A 19,458-nucleotide genomic window follows, 5' to 3' on the forward strand; every position below is an offset into this window, starting at 1 on the left:
ACAAAGTATATGTGAACTGCTGTATGGAAAGTGAATTTGCTCTGTAAATCTTCACCCAAATCACAATTAAAAAAAAAAATACCATGGCTTGGATCAGGCCCATCTTAGTCTTCATAGTGACAGCTTTGCTTTTAACAGTTCAGTGAGGTCTTTTGTTGCAGATTTGCCCAATGCAATACATCATATGATTCCTTGACTGCTGCTTCCATGGGCATTGATTTTGAGTCCAAGTAAAATGAAATCCTTGGCAACTTCAATATTTTCTCCATTTATCATAATATTACTTATTGGTCTAGTTGCGAGGTTTTTGTTATAGTCTTTGATCTTCATCAGTAAGTGTTTCTCTCAGACTTTAATATGATTAAAAATCACTTAAGGAACTTAATAAAAATATAGAAACCGTTGTCCCATGTTCTGATTCTTTAGGTCTGGAGTATGGCTCAAGAGCTCCTTAACTCATTGAGCAAATATTTCTTAAGCTTTCATTGTGTGGCAAAGTCTGTGTAGTATGGATGCAGCATGATATAATATGAGACCCTTGGGGATATTTGCATGAAACTTTTTTACAAAAGTAATTCTGATGTAAGTGGAACAGGGAATCCACATTAAGAAACATTTGTATGAGGGCAAGATATTGAAGGATTCTAAACACAGAAATTATGTAGTTCAATTTATGTCTTATAAAATCACTTCGCATATGGAAGATGGATTAGAAGTTTGTGAAACCAGAGATAGAAGAGTTAGGAACCTGTTAAACCAGTTTGAGAGCATTAATATTCAGAGTCTGAATGAAGACAATCGTAGAGGGGATGAGGAGAAGTGATCTTGATGGCAGTGAGTTTGGTTTTTTGGTTTAAGGACCTCTGGTGGTGTAGTGGATAAGGCACTTGACTGCTAGGTCAGGTCAGCAGTTCAAACCCACTAGCTACTCTATGGAAAGAAGACAGGCCAATCTACTTCCGTAAAGATATACAGCCTCAGAAACCCAATGGAGATCGCTATGAGTCGGAAACGATTTGATGGCAGTGAGTTTTATCTTTAATTAGAATAGATTACATTGACCAAACACAGTAATTCCTGAAAATCTTTTTATCAGACACTTTTGAGAATCTGATGACGGGGTGGACCACGTCCCCTGGAAAATGCCCATACCAGTTACATTTACTCAGTTTCCAGGGAAGTTCTTAGCTGCGCAAAGGTGTCATTTCAAAGTTTCATTTTACAATATAATTTGAGAAATAATCGTTTTACGTATAACTCAGTAATCTATTGTGCAAAGTAAGATACAGTGATTCATTCAGAGCTAGTTGTGAATTAAGGGTCATCTGTACAGAGGTTCCCTGTACAGAGTGTTAAAAGCAGCATATCCCTGCGATATGCCGAAGGCACAACTTTGCTCACTAAAAGTGAGGATGACTTGAGGCACTTACTGATGAAGACTGAAGAATACAGTCTGCAGTATGGATTACATCTCAATATAAAGAAAACAAAAATTGTCACAACTGGACCTATCAGCAGCATCACAATAAATGGAGAAAAGATTGAAGTTGTCAAAGACTTCACATTGCTTGGTTCTACAATCAAAGCAGCAGTCAGGACATCCTGCAAGTCCACTGCAAGAGACCTCTTTCAAGTGCTGAGGAGCAAGGATGTCTCCTTAAGGAGTAAGGTGTGCCTGACACAAGCCATGACATTTTCAATCACTTCATACGCATGTGAGAGCCAGATAATGAATAAGGAAGACTGAAGAAGAAGTGATGCTTTTGAGTTGTGGTGCTGACGAAGAATGCTGAAAGTACCATGGACTGCTGAAACAACTAGCAGATCTGTCCTGGAGGAAGTGGAGCCAAAATGCTCCTTGGAAGCAAGAATGGCCAGACTTCACCTCACCTACTTTGGTCATGTTGTCAGAAGGGACCATTCCCTGGAGAAAGATGTCGTGCTTGCTAAGGTGGAGGGTTGATGAAAAAGGGTACGGCCCTCAATGAGATGGATTGACACAGTGGCTGCGATGATGGGCTCAAGTATAGCAGGGATCATGGAGCTGGCACAGAACCAGGCGGTGTTTCGTTCTGCTGTGAATAGGGTCTGTATGAGTCTGACATGACTGATGGCACCTAACAACAACAACAGTACAAAGGTTACTTTGTGAAACATAAGTCAGTTCTTAATCCTTTTGATACTGTCACATTACCATCAGTTTATTGAGGAAGGGTTATGAAAATGGTAGCCATGAAACCACTTGCATGAAATTTTATTCTTTAAACCTGACTACAACACTTTAGGAGCTCTGGTAGCGTAGTGCCTAAGGCATTTGACTAGGGTTGGAGGTTCAAACCCACCAGCCACTCCTCGGAAGGAAGGTTGGGCAATCTGCTTCCTAGTGATATATCACCTCGGAAACCCAAGGAGGGGTCGCTGCGAACTGGACAGCACATAACAACAACAACAGCACTTTTATTTGCATACAAACATTGCAACAGTGGTCATAGTTATTTATATGTAATTGTTTATAGCACATACCTTTTTACTAAGCTGTTATTTTTGAGAATGTATAACATCTTATCATCTCACCTGTGGTGTAGTGCCTGAGGCATTTGATTGCTAACCCGAAGGCTGGCAGTTCAAACCCACCAGCCACTCCTTGGAAGGATGATTGGGCAATTTACTTCCGTAGAGATACTGCCTCAGAAACCCAAGGTGGGGTCACTATGAGTCACAATTGACTCAATGACAGTGAATTTGGTTTTGGTTTTATAGTGCTGTCCCCTCCTTACCTGTGGCAAACAGATCAAATCAAATGCAATTAATTAGGTCACCCGCAGTTCTTAGACTCCTTTTGGTAGACACTGGGAGCCACAAACAGTTGAAGGTAAGTGAGGATTAGCTACTGCCCTTCAACCTTGCTGTGAGTTACAATGAAACCAAATCCCACCCCCATGAAAACATCTTGTTAGCAAGCAGAGAGAAAGCGGTGGCACAACCTGTTCTGTGAGCTCTTTGAAATGCCAGTGCTCTGGCCTTCTGTGGTGCTACAATAGAATCAGGCACAAAGATTTGCCTGAAGCAAATACAGCAGTATTCCAGTGGTAAAATCTAGCTGTCCAACTGGTTAACTCATTTGCCCAAGAATCCTCTAAACTAGCAGCTGAGGACTGAAAGCTAAACCATTCCTAGAGTGAAAGGCTTGCTGGATTCTTATATTCTGGTTCATATGAATATTAGTAAAACATTTTAGCTAATCCAATATCTGAAACACCCATAGTTTAATCTATGAAAATCCATTATCTGATATTCACTATGCAGAAATCAATAATATCTGATGCTGATCAGAGATTAGCTGAAGCATTTAAATGTGGAAGTATGGCTTTGATCGAATGCTAGCTAACCAACCACTTTGACATGTTAATATTCCCAGTTATGGTAATTAACTGACCCCAAAGTACAGACCAAAATGTACACATTTATATCACACTTCCTATGCTGAAGTAGTTCAAAGTACATTACAGAGCACATGATACCACCACTGTTTTTGTACTGTGCTGTTATAATTTGGGAATCTCTACACCCTCTTCTCCCTCCCTTTTCCATTCGAGTTGCTAGTTTTAGATAGTTTAAGTTGTATTCCCTCTCCTTTTCTCAGACACGGAGATTTTTCTAACACATGAATAAATAAATAGATGTCTGCCTGACTACCTTTCTTTCACTACTACTTTTAAAAAATATATTTTTAAAAACATGTTCACTGAAGAAAGTATGGGAAACGTAGAGAAACAAGCAGAAGGGGGAAGAAATAACCTGTTGTGCCACCATTCAGTGGGATTATTATTTATGATTTATTAAAACGCATCTGTTTTTCCCTGTATATATTGAAGGAGCTCTAGTGGTGTTTTGACTGCTAACCAGAAGGCTGGCGGTTCAAACCCACCAGCCATGGTTTTTGGATTATTTATATTGAAAAAGATAGAACCTCAGAGATCTTGACATGGATATTTCCTTGACTTACTATTTAGTAATGTGTTTTTTAATAAGATTCCATTGTATGGATAGACCATAATTTATTTAAACAATTTCTGATTGCTGGACATTTAGAATACTATTAAAGACCTTACCAGACTAATTCCTTTCTGCTTCTTCAGACCAAGTCCTTATTTACCCTTCATTTCCTCTGTCCTTGGCTGTTAAAATGCTGGTCTCCTTTTCCATCTTTTTAGGCTAGCCTTACACAGTTTTAATTGTGTTTTTTAAAAAGTTGTAAGTTTGGGCTTTTCACTACCATGAGCCTTATACTTGAATGCAGAGGGTTAAGCGTATTGTTTGAGATCTTTAACACTCACTGGTTTAATATACTAGCTTGGTTTTTTTTTGTTTTGTTTTGTTTTTAAATGATTTTAGGAGTATATATCCTGGGAAAATATGGACAGAAAAAAATCAGAGAAATACAAGAAAGGGAGGCTGCAGAGTACATCGCTCAAGCAAGACGACAGTATCACTTTGAAAGTAACCAGAGGACATGCAACATGACTGGTAAGACCAAGACAGATACTTCCCCGTACGCATACTGCTTGACGTACGCATACTGCTTGACGTTTGCATGGATTTGCTACCTCCAGGGCCAGCATTAGAGGAGGAGACAAACAATGATAAACCTAACAGTATTTACGTTCATTAACTGAAGTACATCATTTTAATAAGAATTTTAAGAAAACATAATCAATATTAAATGTTTGTTCATTTATTTTTATTTATTTGTTTGGGAAGTGGTTGTGAAGCCCAACAGTATGGAAACAAGAGGTGAACAATAAAAACGAAATCCCTGACCTTTTGAGTTTATTGTCTAGTGAGAGAAAAAGATGATAAACAACAAGTAAGTAACTTTAGGGGGTGATGGCTGCTATAAGGAAAATAAAGCTATGTGATGGATGGGGATGCTCTGGAAGATGTGGCACTTGGGAGAGTTGGGTCTCTCTGAGGAGATGCAGTTTGAGGAAAAACCCTAAATGCCTCAGGCTTGGCACATTCAATATACAGCCAACAGGCCATATAACTAGAATAGGGTGAGAATGACAGAAGTGAGCTGCAGAGGCAGGCCTGGTCCCATTGGGCCTTGTCTTAATTATCTAGTGCTATTGTGACAGAAATACCACACACAAGTGGGTGGCTTCAACAAACAAAGTTAGTTTCTCATGGTTTAGGAGCTAGACATCTGAATTCAGGGTACTGGCTCTCGAGGAAGGCTTTCTTTCTCTTTCGGCTCTGGAGGAAGGTCCTTGTCCCTTTGAAGCTTCTCTGGGTGATCTTTAGGTAGCTTGGCATCTCTCTTCCCCCATCTCTGTTCCTTTCACTTGCTTGTTTAATCTCCTTTACATGCAGTTCCCGGATTACAAGCTAGTTCCATTCTTAAATCTGTCTTTAAGTCAAGTTTGTACATAAGTCAAAACAGTTAGGTATGATTCATACGTGACTGGTAAGATGTGTATGCCTTTCTGTGCATAAAAAACACTAGAGAAACACTTCCAGATACACTAAAACATCTTTAATGTAATACAGTAATAATAGTGTTTTGTGTACATCACAAAGTCCCACCTGTTTGTTATTATAAACCATTGTCTATACCTTGGCATCTGACTGCTAACCAGAAGCCTGGTGGTTCAAACGCACCAGCCACTCCTCAGAAGGAGGACTGGGCAATCAGCTTCTGTAGAGATACCACCTTAGAAACCCACAGAGGGGTTGCTGTGAGTTGGAATCGACTCGACAGCAGTGAGGGTTTTTTTTTTTTTTTTTACATGGATTGGTTCATAACCCGGGGACTGCCTGTATATCTCAAAAGAGATTAAGACACATCCTATACTAATCCTTCCTCATCAACATAAAATACACAGCCCATTCCCAAATGGGATTATAACCACAAAGACAGAGATTAGGATTTACAAATCATATTTTTGGAGTACACAATTTAATTTCTAACAGGCCTTGTAGGTCATCTAACTCATTGCCATCAAGTTGGATCCAACTCATAGCAACCCCCCCTTGGGTTTCCGAGGCAGTATCACTACGGAAGTAGATTGCCCAAGCTTCCTTCTGAGGAGTGGCTGGTGGATTTGAGCTGCCAACCTTCTGCTATAGCAGTCAAGTGCCTTAGGCACTATGCCACCAGAGCTCCCTTGTAGATCATAGTAAAGAGTAATTTTGTTAATTTGTTATAGGTAACTACAGACTAGAAAATCTAGCACAATAGTGTATACCAAGTCACTGTTAACTAACTAATAATTTAACCTCTAGAGCTAGAAACCTATAGGGAGAATGACCATAAGAAATTCAATCACCCATAACTTGAAGAGAACTAGGAGTTACATTCCATTTGGAATAACTTCCTGAAGAATCACTGCTCAAATCCATGTCAAACATGTTTTTCTTTTTTATGGTTTGAAGATTAATCCTTTCTCTAGCAGTTCTTTTAAGAACAACTGATGTTGAAATCAGCTCACTGGCCATTTATTCATCTGATGGTTTTGACAGCCTTGGACATACACCACTCAGACCTTCTGTTGGGAGGAGCATAGTTAATTGGCAGCCCCAGCTGCCATTCCTCCAGATCTTGCAGCTCTCAGCCAAAACTGGAGTAGGCCCACGCCTGTGGGGCTCCACTATTAGGAGTCTGTTCTTTATTTGCCTCAATCCTATAACAACTCTATGAGTTAGATACTATATTATTCTTGACTTACAGATGAGGAGAGAGATTAAATAACTTACTCATGGTCATGCAGATTCAAGGCTAGTGAAGCATCATGCTGTGATTTGTGGTTGAACTGAGGATGCTGAGCATGAATCTCAGATGGCTAAAGGAAGACATAAATGCTATCATCAGCTATTTCTAGAGACAGAGCATATTTGTTCAGTGTTAGTACGATGGCTGGTAGAGAAGAGTACACTTCTGTTTGCTTGAATAGGCTGAAGTGGGAGTAAGCTGTTATCTCTTAGGAGAATTATGAAGGAGTTCTCTCCAATCATGTTCTTATACCACACAATCATTAAAATAGTTCTGTACTAATTCCGTTTTCTGAATACAGAACTATAGTCCTTGCTTTTTCTTTATAAAGTAGTTTTGTGTTTGGACTAAAGATGTCCTAAGTGCACACTAAGAGCTAAGCCACCTCTTGAACATTGGTTCTGAGCTGCTACTTTTTGTAATGGTCTAAATAACTTAGGTGGCTTAGACATAAGACTTGAGGAAATATGCTGAAGCCAATGTGCCATGCCTTCTCAAGAAGTGGGAATTGTACACTAAATTTTTTCCTTGTAAAATGTGGTATTTGTGATCTTTGGATCTGTTTTCATTTGGTTATTGTTACTTATTTAGTATTAGGACATATTTTAAATTTTTTGTGTGCATTTCTCTAGCATTTTTTATACTATGTATAGAGCCAATGAATAAAGTAACTCCTATACACACTGCAAAAAAGACATGGAAAAAGCATCTTCTGACCTACTCTAACTTCACAAGAGGAAGCAGCAGCCCGAGACTTATTCCTATGAGTCTATACATGCCACCACCACCCTCCAGCCTTTTTACCAACTTCGGCACCAACTGTCCCTCCCACAGTACTCACTGCTTTTCTGCTGGGTTCGATAATTTGTCACACACAGAACTCACAGACAATACTCACAATTAGGGGGTTTATTAGGGAAGTAACAGGCTACAATTCAGGTCCAGGAACACACTCAGGCTACAGTTCTTCTATCAGGACAGTCTCCCTTCTGCTGTGCTCTCAGACATGCCTCTCTGGCTCTTGGCCTCTTGGCCTGGCCTCTGCCTCTGTGGGCCAGGAAAGCCTGCTGCTCTGTCTCATGTCTTGGTTCCACTGACACTTCTCTCTGCCAGGGCATCTCTCAGCCAAGGACGTCCAGGACAGGGATCTCAGGTCCAAGGTCATGCTCTTCACCTCTGGCTCTACTCTCTTGATGGCAGTGAGAGTCCCCCTTTGCCTCTAGGAAGTCTCATTTTAAGCCTGGCAAAGTGACAAAATTAACCAATCCCAACATCAAAGGTCTGTACACCTTATTTGCATGGTCCCACCTGGTAATCCACCTCATATTGGTGACTGGAATGCAAAAGTTGGAAACAAAGAAGAGTCACTGGTACTTGGTGAATATGGCCTTGATGATAGAAATAATGCATGATAGAATTCTGCAAGACCAATGATTTATTCATTGCAAATACCTTTTATCAACAATGTAAGTGACAGCTATACACATGGACTTCACCAGATGAAATACACAGGAATCAGATTGACTACATGTGTTGCAAGAGGAGATGGAGAAGTTCAATATCTTCAGCCAAAACAAGACCAGGAGCAGATTGTGGAACAGACCATCAACTGCTCATATGCAAGTTCAAGTTGAGGGTGAAGACAATTAAAAGAAGTCCACGAAAACCAAGATATGACCTTGATTATATCCATCCTGAATTTAGAGACCATCTAAAGAATAGATTTGATGCATCGAACACCAATGATTGAAAACCAGAGGATTTGTGGAATGACATCAAGAACGTCATCTATAAAAAAAGACAAGAAAGGAAGAAAACACCAAAATGGATGTCAGAAAAGACTCTGAAACTTGCTCTTGAACAAAGAGTAGCTAAAGCAAATGGAAGAAATGACAAGATAAAAGAGCTGAACAGAGGATTTCAAAGGGCAGCTCAAGAAAACAAAGACAATTATTATAATGATATGTGCAAAGACCTGGAATTAGAAAACCTAAAGGGATGAACAGGAGCTCTGGTAGCATAGTGCTTAAGGCACTTGACTGCTAACCAGAAGGCTGGCGGTTCAAACCCACCAGCCACTCCTCGGAAAGAAGGTTGGGCAATCCTACTTCCGTAGTGATACTGCCTCGGAAACCCAAGGAGGGGTCGCTATGAGTCGGGGCTGACTCGACGGCACATAACAACAACAAAGGGATGAACACACTTGGCATTTCTCAAGCTGAAAGAATGGAAGAAAAAATTTAAGCCTCAAATTGCAATATTGAAAGATTCTATGGCAAAATATTGAACAATGCAGGAAACATCTAAAGAAGATGGAAGGAATACACAGAGTCACTGTACCAAAAAGAACTGGCTGATCTTCATCCATTTCAGGAGGTGGCATATGTTCAAGAACCAATGGTATTGAGGGAAGGGGTCGAAGCTGTGCTGAAGGAATTGGCGAGGTACAAGGCTCCAGGAATTGATGAGTTACCCATTGAGATGTTTCAGCATACGGATGCCTCACTAGAGGCACTCACTCTGCTATGCCAAGAGATCTGGAAGACAGCTACCTGACTGGAAGAGATCCATATTTGTACCCATTCCAAAGAAAGGTGATCCCACACAATGTGGAAATTATCGAACAATATCATTAATATTGCTTGCAAGTAAAATCTTACTGAAGATAATTCAAAAGCAGTTGCAGCAATATATTGTATAATACAGAGAACTTCCAGAAATGCTAGCTGGATTCAGAAGAGGACATGGAACGAGGGATATCATTGGTGATGTCAGATGGATCTTGGCTCAAAGTAAAGAATACCAGAAAGAGGTGTACTTGTGTTTTCTTGACTATGCAAAAGCATTTGATTATGTGGATCATAACAAATTGTGGATAACATTGAGAAGAATGGGAATTCCAGAACATTTAATTGTACTCATGAGGAACCTGTATATAGACCAGGAGGCTGTCATTCAAACAGAACAAGGGGACACTGCATGGTTTAAAATCACGAAGGGAGTGCATCAGGGTTGTATCCTTTCACCATACTTATTCAATCTGTATGCTGAGCAAATAATCCAAGAAGGTGGACAATATGAAGAAGAACGTGGCATCAGGATTGGAGGAAGAATCGTTAACAACCTGTGATACGCTGACGACAACTTTACTTGCTGAAAGTGAGGATGACTTGAAGTATTACTGATGAAGATTAAAGAATACAGTCTGCAGTATGGATTACATCTCAATATAAAGGTAACAAAAATCCTCACAACTCAACCTATAAGCAGCATTATGATAAATGGAGAAAAGACTGAAATTGTCAAAGACTTCACATTGCTTGGTTCTACAATCGACGCCAACAGAAGCAGCAGTCAGGACATCAGATGACGTATAGCACTGGGCAAATCAGCTGCAAAGGACCTCTTTCAAGTGCTGAAGAGCAAAGATGTCTCCTTGAGGACTAAGGTGCATCTGACACAAGCCATGGTATTTGTAATCACCTCATATGCATGTGAGAGCTGGTATTGAGGTATTGGTATTGAGGGAATTGGCAAGGAACAAGGCTCCAGGAATTGACAGAATACCCATTGAGATGTTTCAACATACAGATGCCCCACTGGAGGCACTCACTCGGTTATGCCAAGAGATCTGGAAGACAGCTACCTGGTCAACTGACTGGAAGAGATCCATTCTAAAGAAATGCATCCATTCCAACCAGAATGTTCCTTGGAAGTGAGAATGACCAGACTTCATCTCACCTACTTTGGACATGCAGTTAGAAGGATCCAGTCCCTGGAAAAGAATATCATGCTTGGTAAGGAAGACTGAAGAAGAGTTGATGCTTTTGAGCTGTGGTGTTGGCGAGAATGCTGAAACTACCATGGACTGCTAAAAGAACTAACAGATCTGTCCTGGAGGAAGTGCAGCCAGAATGCTCCTTGGAGGTGAGAATGGCCAGACTTCATCATACTTTGGTCATGTTGTCAGAAGGGACCATTCCTTGGAGAAGGATGTTGTGCTTGGTAAGGTGGAGGGTCGACGAAAGAGGGGAAGGCCTCAATGAGGTGGATTGACACGGTGATAGCAGCAATGGGCTCAAGTGTAGCAGGAATCGTGGAGCTGGCTCGAGACTGGGCGGTGTTTCATCTGCTATGCATTGGGTCGCTATGAGTCAGAGATGACTCGATGGCACTTAACAACAACAATAACAAACAGTCAACACCAATGGAAGCAGCAGTTGAGACATCAGATGATATATTGCATTGGGAAAATCTGTTCCAGAAGATCTCTTTCAAGTGATGAAGAGTTAAAGACGTGTCCTTGAAGACTAAGGTGCACCTAACCCAAGCCATGATATTTTCAATTGCCTCTTACGTATGTGAACAAAAAAAAAACTCACTGCCATCCAGTCAATTGCCACTCATAGCAACCCCTCCTTGGGTTTCTGAGGCAGTATCTCTATGGAAGTAGATTGTCCAGTCTTCCTTCCGAGGAGTGCCTGGTGGGTTTTAACTGCCAGCCTTCTGGTTAGCAGTCAAATGCCTTAGGCACTATGCCACCAGAGAGCTGGACAATGAGTAAGGAAGACCAAAGAATAGTTGATGCTTTTGAGTTCTGGTGTTGGAGAAGAATGCTAAGAGTACCATGGACTGCTAAAAGGAGTAACAGATGTGTCCTGGAAGAAGTAAAACCAGAATGCTCCTTGGAAGTGAGAATGACCAGACTTCCTCTCACCTACTTTGGTCATGTAGTCAGGAGGAACCATTCCCTGGAGAAGGATATCATGCTTGGTAAAGTGGAGGGTCAATGAAGAAGGGAAAGGCCCTCAATGAGATGGATTGACACAGTGGCTACAATGATGGGCTCAGGTATAGCAAGGATCATGAGACTGGTACATCACTGGACAGTGTTTCATTCTGCTGTGCATAGGGTCGCTATGAGTCAGAAATGATTTGATGGCACCTAACAACACCAACAACAACACCGCCCAGTAATCCGCTGGAAGTTACAAAGACTAAGGCTAGAAAAGCCATACTAAGTAATTCACTGCACCACACACACTCTTTTATTTTAATAGCATATTCCATAGAGTACTATCTCATTTTATTTTCACATTATTCCTGGGAGTTAAGAACAAGAATAGCCACTAGCAAAACTGGAAACAAAACTTAGCAGTTCTTAAAGCGTAGCCTGATATACTTTTATCTGGATTATAATAAATGCTTGTTGCTTTGTACTTTTTAAGAAATAAACTTTTTCTAAAATTAGAAATAAAATGTGAATCTGAAAGTGTAACTAAGATAAAAATGTTGTTTTTGATCATTTTTATTGTATAAAAAATAAAGATTTGTTTAAAATAATTTGGAGAATATAGAGAAAAGAAAGGGGAAAATGAAATTATGCATAATCTATACTCCAAAGACCACCACTGTTAACATTTGGAAATAATTCTTTCCATTCTTTCTTCTATAGGTAGTTGTAACATTGCTGTGATCATAGCATATGTATAATTTTTTTCATTTTACATAAGTAGATAAATTATAAATGTAGTTTTATATTAATGGTAATTATAATAATTTGAATTCTCTGGCCTTGTCCATCCCTCCCAACTCTAGCCAGTAGCTAGTCCTGTCATGTAGCCTGAAATAATTTGCATTTATTTCTCAGGACAGTTACATCCCTTGTGACCACCTTTATTTTCTGTCTCTGTTACAGTGCTGTCCATGCTCCCAACACTGAGAGAGGCCTTAATGCAGCAACTCAACTCCGAGAGCCTCACAGCTCTGCTCAAAAACAGGTAAATGCCTGCTCCAGCTATTTTCACTTACCCACTGCACTTCAGGTTTACAGAATGAACTGAAATACTTCTCAGAAGTCTTTGTGGTCCTGTATTTCTTTCTAAATGAAGCCTATAATAGACTCAATGAGATAAAAATATTTACTAATTATATCATTGATATTTTATTTGTCCGTTTATTTATTCTCTACCTTGTTCCCCAAGGGGAACTCTGGTAGCATAGTGCCTAAGGCATTTGACTGCTAACCAGAAGGCTAGTGGTTCAAATCCACCAGCCACTCCTTGGAAGGAAGTTTGGGCAATCTACATCCATAGAGATACTGCCTCAGAAACCCAAGGAAGGGTCTCTATGAGTCAAAACCAACTCGACAGCAGTGAGTTTGACTGTTTTTCTTTTTTTTTGTTCCCCAAAGCATTTAGGGTAACAGTGTTTGCATTTATTCTGCTTTGTATATAAATAATGAGATCTTTTATCATTGACATTATTGAGATACTCAGTTATTGGGTATATTTGGAATGTGCTTCCTGAACCAGATGGTATAAGGCTTACATGTTGAATATTACAGAAATTTACTATAATCGATAAATCATGTAAACATACATTATAAATAAACCATATAAACTCACGTTTTAAATTATGTACGAAACAAAGTAGAAATACAAAGGAGCAAGCACTGACAATAATTTACGTTACCATGAAAGTTTACTGTTTACGAAGCACTCACATATAATATGATCTTGTATATGGAGTGCAGTGTGTGTTGGAATATTTTAATTTGGGTGATGCTGTGTTCATTTGAGAGAACTTCCAGAAAGAAATGGCCTTGTTATTTAATGAATAAGTTGTGTGGATGAGGGGGGAGGGGCATGCTTTTACTAATTAACCTTTAATCACTGTGGCCTTACTGAAATATTTGCTTGCCTTGTCATAACCGTCCAGACAGCCAGGGGAAGAAATACTTTTCTTGGAGTGTCTCTCTGTTCCAGGCCCAGGGCTAGGTACTCTACTTTCATGCTTGCATTTCATATCCCAGTATCCCCATGAGGCAGATATTATCATTGCCATTTTGCAGCTAGGAACTTAGTGCTCACAGGCTAAATAACAAGCTGGAAATTTTTCTTGAAAAAAATTTCTATATTCAGAGAATTTTCCCAAAATTACAATGATTTGTGTATTTTTTTAAAATCTGATTGAAGTATAGTACTGATGATAAGGGTTTTCCCCCTAAATTTCATCTAGATCTCATGCTTTGAGATTGACAGGATATGACTCCTACCTAGAGATGTACATTTTAGTTTATAAATATCAGGGATGCTGTAGAAGAAACATAAGCAGCTTACTCTTAGTCAAATAAATACTTAGTACCACCTATATGAGCTCTGGTAGCATAGTGCCTAAGGCACTTGACTGCTGATCAGAAGACTGGCAATTCAAACCCACCAGCCACTCCTCGGAAGGAAGGTTGGGCAATCTACTTCCATAGTGATAATGCCTCGGAAACCCAAGGTGGGGTGCTATGAGTCAGGTCCAACTCGACGGCACATAACAACAACAACATATGTGCATAAATAGAGGATAGAAAAGAAAGAGATAGATTTGTCTTGAGGAGGAATACTGAAAGCTAGTAATATCCCACAACTGGAATGGTAATTCACTTTCTTATTGAAATAAAAAGTTACATCTGATCATAATAATAAAGAGTATTATTTTGTGTATCTTTGGGCTTTCTTCATTTTTCAAGTAATTTATTTGCATGTTTTGTGAAAGTATTGGTTTATGACAGATTAAAATTTAAAAATAAATAAAAATTCTAGTCATTCCACATAGATGATTTGAAGGCCCTGAGTTACATCTATATAGTACATCGAGTCCACACAATGGAGTACTAGAGATAATGCCATAGCTTAAAAAAAAAAAAGATACCTGTCTCTGCATTCTGCTGTGAGATAATGATCCAAGATATATTGCTAGATATTTGTTTTTAAAAAAAAAGTGAAGAAAAATATGTATAGTATGCTACCGTTTCTCTAAGAGGGACATATATGAATAGACATGCATACTTGTTTATGTTAAAGAAAACAATGGAAGGTTAAAGCATTGGGGTTTTTTAATAGTCACCTATACTAAAGGACTATTAAAAAAAGCCCAATGCTTTAACCTTCCATTGTTTTCTTTAACATAAACAAATATGTATGTCCTGTATTGAAGGACTAGGAGCTCTGGTGGTGTGGTGCCTAAGGCACTTGACTGCTAACCAGATGGCTGGCAGTTCAAACCCACCAGCCACTCCTCGGAAGGAAGGTTGGGCAATCTACTTCTGTAGCGATATGCCTCGGAAACCCAAGGAGGGGTCATTATGAGTCAGGTCCAACTCGACAGCACATAACAACAACAACAACATACTGAAGGAAGAAAATTAGAAAAGGGAAATAGGAAGTGACTTCTTTGGATATACTGTGTTATATAAATTTGACTTTAGATTCCTATAAATAATTTATATAATTATAAAACTTTAATACTGTACTTTTCCTCAACATACCCACACAAATAATGCACCCATATGTATAATCTTTAAAAATTGAGAGTAAAATAAATTGTTTTAAACGTAGATATTGGTGGTATAACCACAAAGACAAAAACTCTAACCAACTGATTTTAAAACACAGAAATTTGATATATATCCCTAGTGAGATATATACTCTATGGACAAACAGAATTTAAAAAATTAAACAAAAGAACTTTAAGCTCATTTCAGTATTGCCGTTGTTATTCTGAGACTGTTATGCATGGATTGATAAGTGATTTAGGAATTATTTTGGTATCATTGATTTCTAGCGTGAGCAGAAAGAAATACAGATGTGAGATCAAGGAGATTAAGTTTTTAAAAAAAAACCTATGGTCCTAATTTAGAATTAGAAGAATCAGCATGAGCTCATGATGTATTTTTATCTCTTTGAATATGGGTGGCATAATGCCTAAGGCATTTGACTGCTGACCAGAAGGCTGGCAGTTCAGACCCACCAGCCACTCCTCGGAAAGAAGATTGGGCAATCTACTTCCATAGAGATACTGCCCTGGAAACCCAAGGAGGGGTTGCTATGAGCCAGATCCGACTCGATGGCAGTGAGCGAGAGTTAAAAATAAATTAGTACATGCACACACCTTTGCTGGCTTTGTCCATGGAAAAAGCCTGCCCAGTAGCATTGAATATCTTTCATTGCAAGGTTACGGTTTCTAACTACCATTTCCAGCTACAAGGAACCAGGGCTTCTTGGAGAAATGGGTAGTTTCAAATCTGCAGCAATAACTAAACAAGATGAACCCAAAACAACTTTTCATATCACAAAGCAAGGAAAGTGTCAAAGACTAATGGGGTTGAGCCAAAAAGATTCCCAGAGCCAACCTGAATAGTCCCCAGTGGCCACAGATGGGTAATTTGAATATCAATAAGGATAACTGTTGCAATGGATTAAAACACATCAAATAGATATACGTTTAAATTCATGTGTTCTTAATGATGCTTTCAAACAAAAAACAACTAATTAATTACTTTTGAAGGATTCTAGGATCCACCTCATTATTTGTAAAACTGATAAAGGAAAAGAAGTAAGCATTTTTTTCTGCTTTTCCTATGTGATTTTATAACACACGTATGCTTATGCTCAGAGAGAGAAAGACGACTGGAAGAATGCAGACCAGTGTAAATTGTTGCTAACGTTGATCACTAGAATTACTTCTTTTTTTGCTTTTTGTTTTTGTTTTTTGCTTTATTTCATGGGCTTTGTTGCCTTCTGCAGTGATCCTGTCTTGTTTTTAATTTTAAAAAACTAAATATAAATCTATAAAGTTGTTAAATTATCTAGATTATTATTTTCACATTTTCTGACTTTTTCTTTAGGCCTCCAAACAAGCTAGAAATATGGGAGGATCTGAAGATAATAAGTAAGCCTACATATTCTGTGTGACATACAGCCTTAAAGCATTAATAAAGGGAAATTTTGGTACTCTGTTATGGGCATGACTCTTCTTTACCTACCTCATAGAGTTGTTGAGAGGATTAAATAATTCTCATAAAGTAAGTAGATTAGTATCTGTCCATAGAAAATACTTGGTAGATGTTAGTGTTGTTATGCTGATGATTATGTAAAATTGCCCTAAACCAAAAAAACCAAACTCGTTGCCAAAAATTACCATAGACAATATTGTATCTTAAAGGACATTTTTATTCCAGCCTAGATAGTAACTTTACTTTGCTGTTTTTGCAGAGTTTCATTAGTGATGAAAATTTTTTGTTTTCTTTTGTTTTGTTTTTAATTTTATTGTGCTTTGGGTGCAAATTTACAGAGCAAAATTTGTTTTACGTGCAATAGTTCATTTGATTTCATGCCCTGATTACCATCCCCAACCATAACAAATTCTCCTCCCCTCCCACTCCCTGTTCCCCTCCCACTCCCTGTGACGACCCCTTCGTGCCCTTCTTGACTATGCACTTCTGTCTGTCCAGCTTTTCCTTTGTGTGAATGCTGTCCCTCTGGTGCCCCGGGCCAATTGCTCTAAGGGGTGTATCTCCCTAGAGTAGGTGGGTACATCGCCTTGGGATAGATGTTCTGCTTATAGGTCTTTCTGCTGTTGGGCTGAGAGTCAATCCATGGGAGTGAATCCAGTTCTAGGCCCAAAGGGTAACCCAGGGCCATAGTCTCGGGGGTTCTACCAGACTCTGTCTGACCAGTAATTCTGGTCATTTTTGTGCTTTTGGATTTTATTCCACATTTTAATTCCCACTCTATGCAGGATCTCCAGGTTTGATCCCTTTCTGAGTGGTTAGCATTAGTAGCCAGGCACCACCTAGTTCTGATCTCAGGATCCATCATATCCTTGAACTAATTGTTTCCAGATGCCTTTGATTTTCTTCACTCTTCTTTGCTTCAGATGAGAGGAGACCGATAGTTGCATCTTAGATGGCCACTCGAAAGCTTTTAAGACCCCAGCTGGTGCCCATCAAAGTAGGTTGTGAAACAAGATTTTTATGTACTATGTTGTGCCAATTGAACTTGGTGTCCCCTGAGACCGTGGTCCCAAGTTGACAGGCCTGATGATTCTGTCTCTCAGGGTGTATGGTTATCTCTGAGAGGTTACTCCAACTCTGTCTTCTGTTGTTTCTGTAATGCGTGTGGCTAGTTTTGTAGCACAAGTGCATATGTAAGATTATCTTCAGCTAAAATTTGAAACAAAACACTACCCTATATATCTGCCTACATCTCAGAACTCACTTATATTATCACTTATTGTTGTTTCCCCACTAATTCAACTTATCCTTATTGATGGAACAATGCTTAAGTCTTGCCTATTTGTTAACAAATCCTCTAGAGCTCTAGTAGCACAGTGTTTAAGCGCTTGGCTGCTAACCAAATGGTCAGTAGTTCAAACCTACCAGCCACTGCATAGGAGAAAGATGTAGCATGCTTCCATAAAGATTATAGCCTTGAAAACCCTATGGGGTAGTTCTTCTGTGAGTCAGCTTGATGCTATCAGTTTGGTTTTTGGTTTAGTACTCTATTTCCTTTTGACTTGCACTTTCTTATGCCCTAATGGCCAAAGATTTCTGCATTTTCTTTTTTCTCTTTACTCCCACTTACTCTTTGATGCCTTGCAGACTGGCTCTACTCTAGTGTCTCCACCCAAGCAGATCTAACAGGTATCAGGAAGAACCTGTTGCTAAATCTATTGCACGTTTTTCTTGTCCTGCTATACCTCTCAGAAGCTGTCAACATCTTCACTCTCATCCTTGAGAAACCTTTTCTTTGGCTACAGTGAAACCTGTAATACTGCCATCGAATTGATTCTGACTCATAGTGTCCCCCATTGGGTTCCAAGGCTGTAAATCTTTACAGAAGTAGATCACCTTATCTTTCTCCCACAGAGCAGTTGGTGGATTTGAACCGCCAACCTTCTGGTTAGCAGCCAAAGGCCTTACCCACTATGCCACCAGCGCTCCTTATAGTCACCCAGTTTCCCCCTATCTTTCTAGACCTGCCTTCAGTCCTTTCACAGCCTTATCCTTTTTTACTGCAAATGAAGACTAGAGTTCTTCCATGCTCAGGCCTCTCTTCTTCTAAACTGACTCCCTAGATGGCTCCAAGTGCTGAGGCTACAGTTCTTGGTGCTTCCCAGCCCTTTCTTTTCCTATAGAAGGTAATATATTAACTCTGCCCCCTAGTATATTTGTATTCACTACTGTTTTAAATGGGAGCTCTGGTAGCATAGTGGCTAAGACACTTGCCTGCTAACCAGACGACTGGCGGTTCAAACCCACCAGCCACTCCTCGGAAGGAAGGTTGGGCAATCCTACTTCCATAGTGATACTGCCTCGGAAACCCAAGGAGGGGTTGCTATGAGTCAGGTATGACTCGACGGCACATAACAACAACAACAACAACTGTTTTAAATAAGAAATCATATCAATTTATGTTAAACAAGGTATAAGGTGATAGAATAATTATGAACTATTGTGAACAGATACATTTCTGTATTTGAAACAATTGCAAATGTAATTTTTAAACTCATGTTATGAAAAAAAAAAGCCATAGAGATGGTTCATGATTTTACACATTTGTGTTTTAATAATAACACCACATGGTTTTCTTTCTTCCATGAAGGTTTCACAAGAAGTATCGTAGCTGTATACAGTACTTGTATGCTGGTTGTTCTTTTGCGAGTCCAATTAAACATAATTGGTGGATACATATACCTGGATAATGCTGCAGTTGGCAAAAATGGCACCGTAAGTTTAATAGACTAACAAAATACTGCCCCCTTTCTTTCAGAAGTTTCAAAATTTGACTATTTATCCTGATAATAATATCTGTGAAATAAATTCTTCAGGTGATGGTGAACTTAGAGCATTA

General features: G+C 39.3%; 1 protein-coding gene across 1 annotated transcript in view; it reads left to right on the forward strand.

Annotated features, from left to right (window-relative positions):
- The window catches only part of PEX3 (peroxisomal biogenesis factor 3), a 51,847-nt gene that overhangs the window by 10,733 nt on the left and 21,656 nt on the right, over positions 1–19,458 (forward strand). The window contains exons 2-5 of the mRNA XM_007948806.2: positions 4,396–4,527; positions 12,471–12,552; positions 16,452–16,495; positions 19,210–19,334. Of these exons, the coding sequence (XP_007946997.1) occupies positions 4,396–4,527; positions 12,471–12,552; positions 16,452–16,495; positions 19,210–19,334 (383 nt within the window). The remainder of the gene's footprint in view (positions 1–4,395; positions 4,528–12,470; positions 12,553–16,451; positions 16,496–19,209; positions 19,335–19,458) is intronic.

This window comes from Orycteropus afer, unplaced genomic scaffold, assembly GCF_000298275.1.
Source record: "Orycteropus afer afer isolate SDZICR_OR568_19922 unplaced genomic scaffold, OryAfe1.0 scaffold00226, whole genome shotgun sequence".
Lineage (NCBI taxonomy): Eukaryota > Metazoa > Chordata > Mammalia > Tubulidentata > Orycteropodidae > Orycteropus > Orycteropus afer.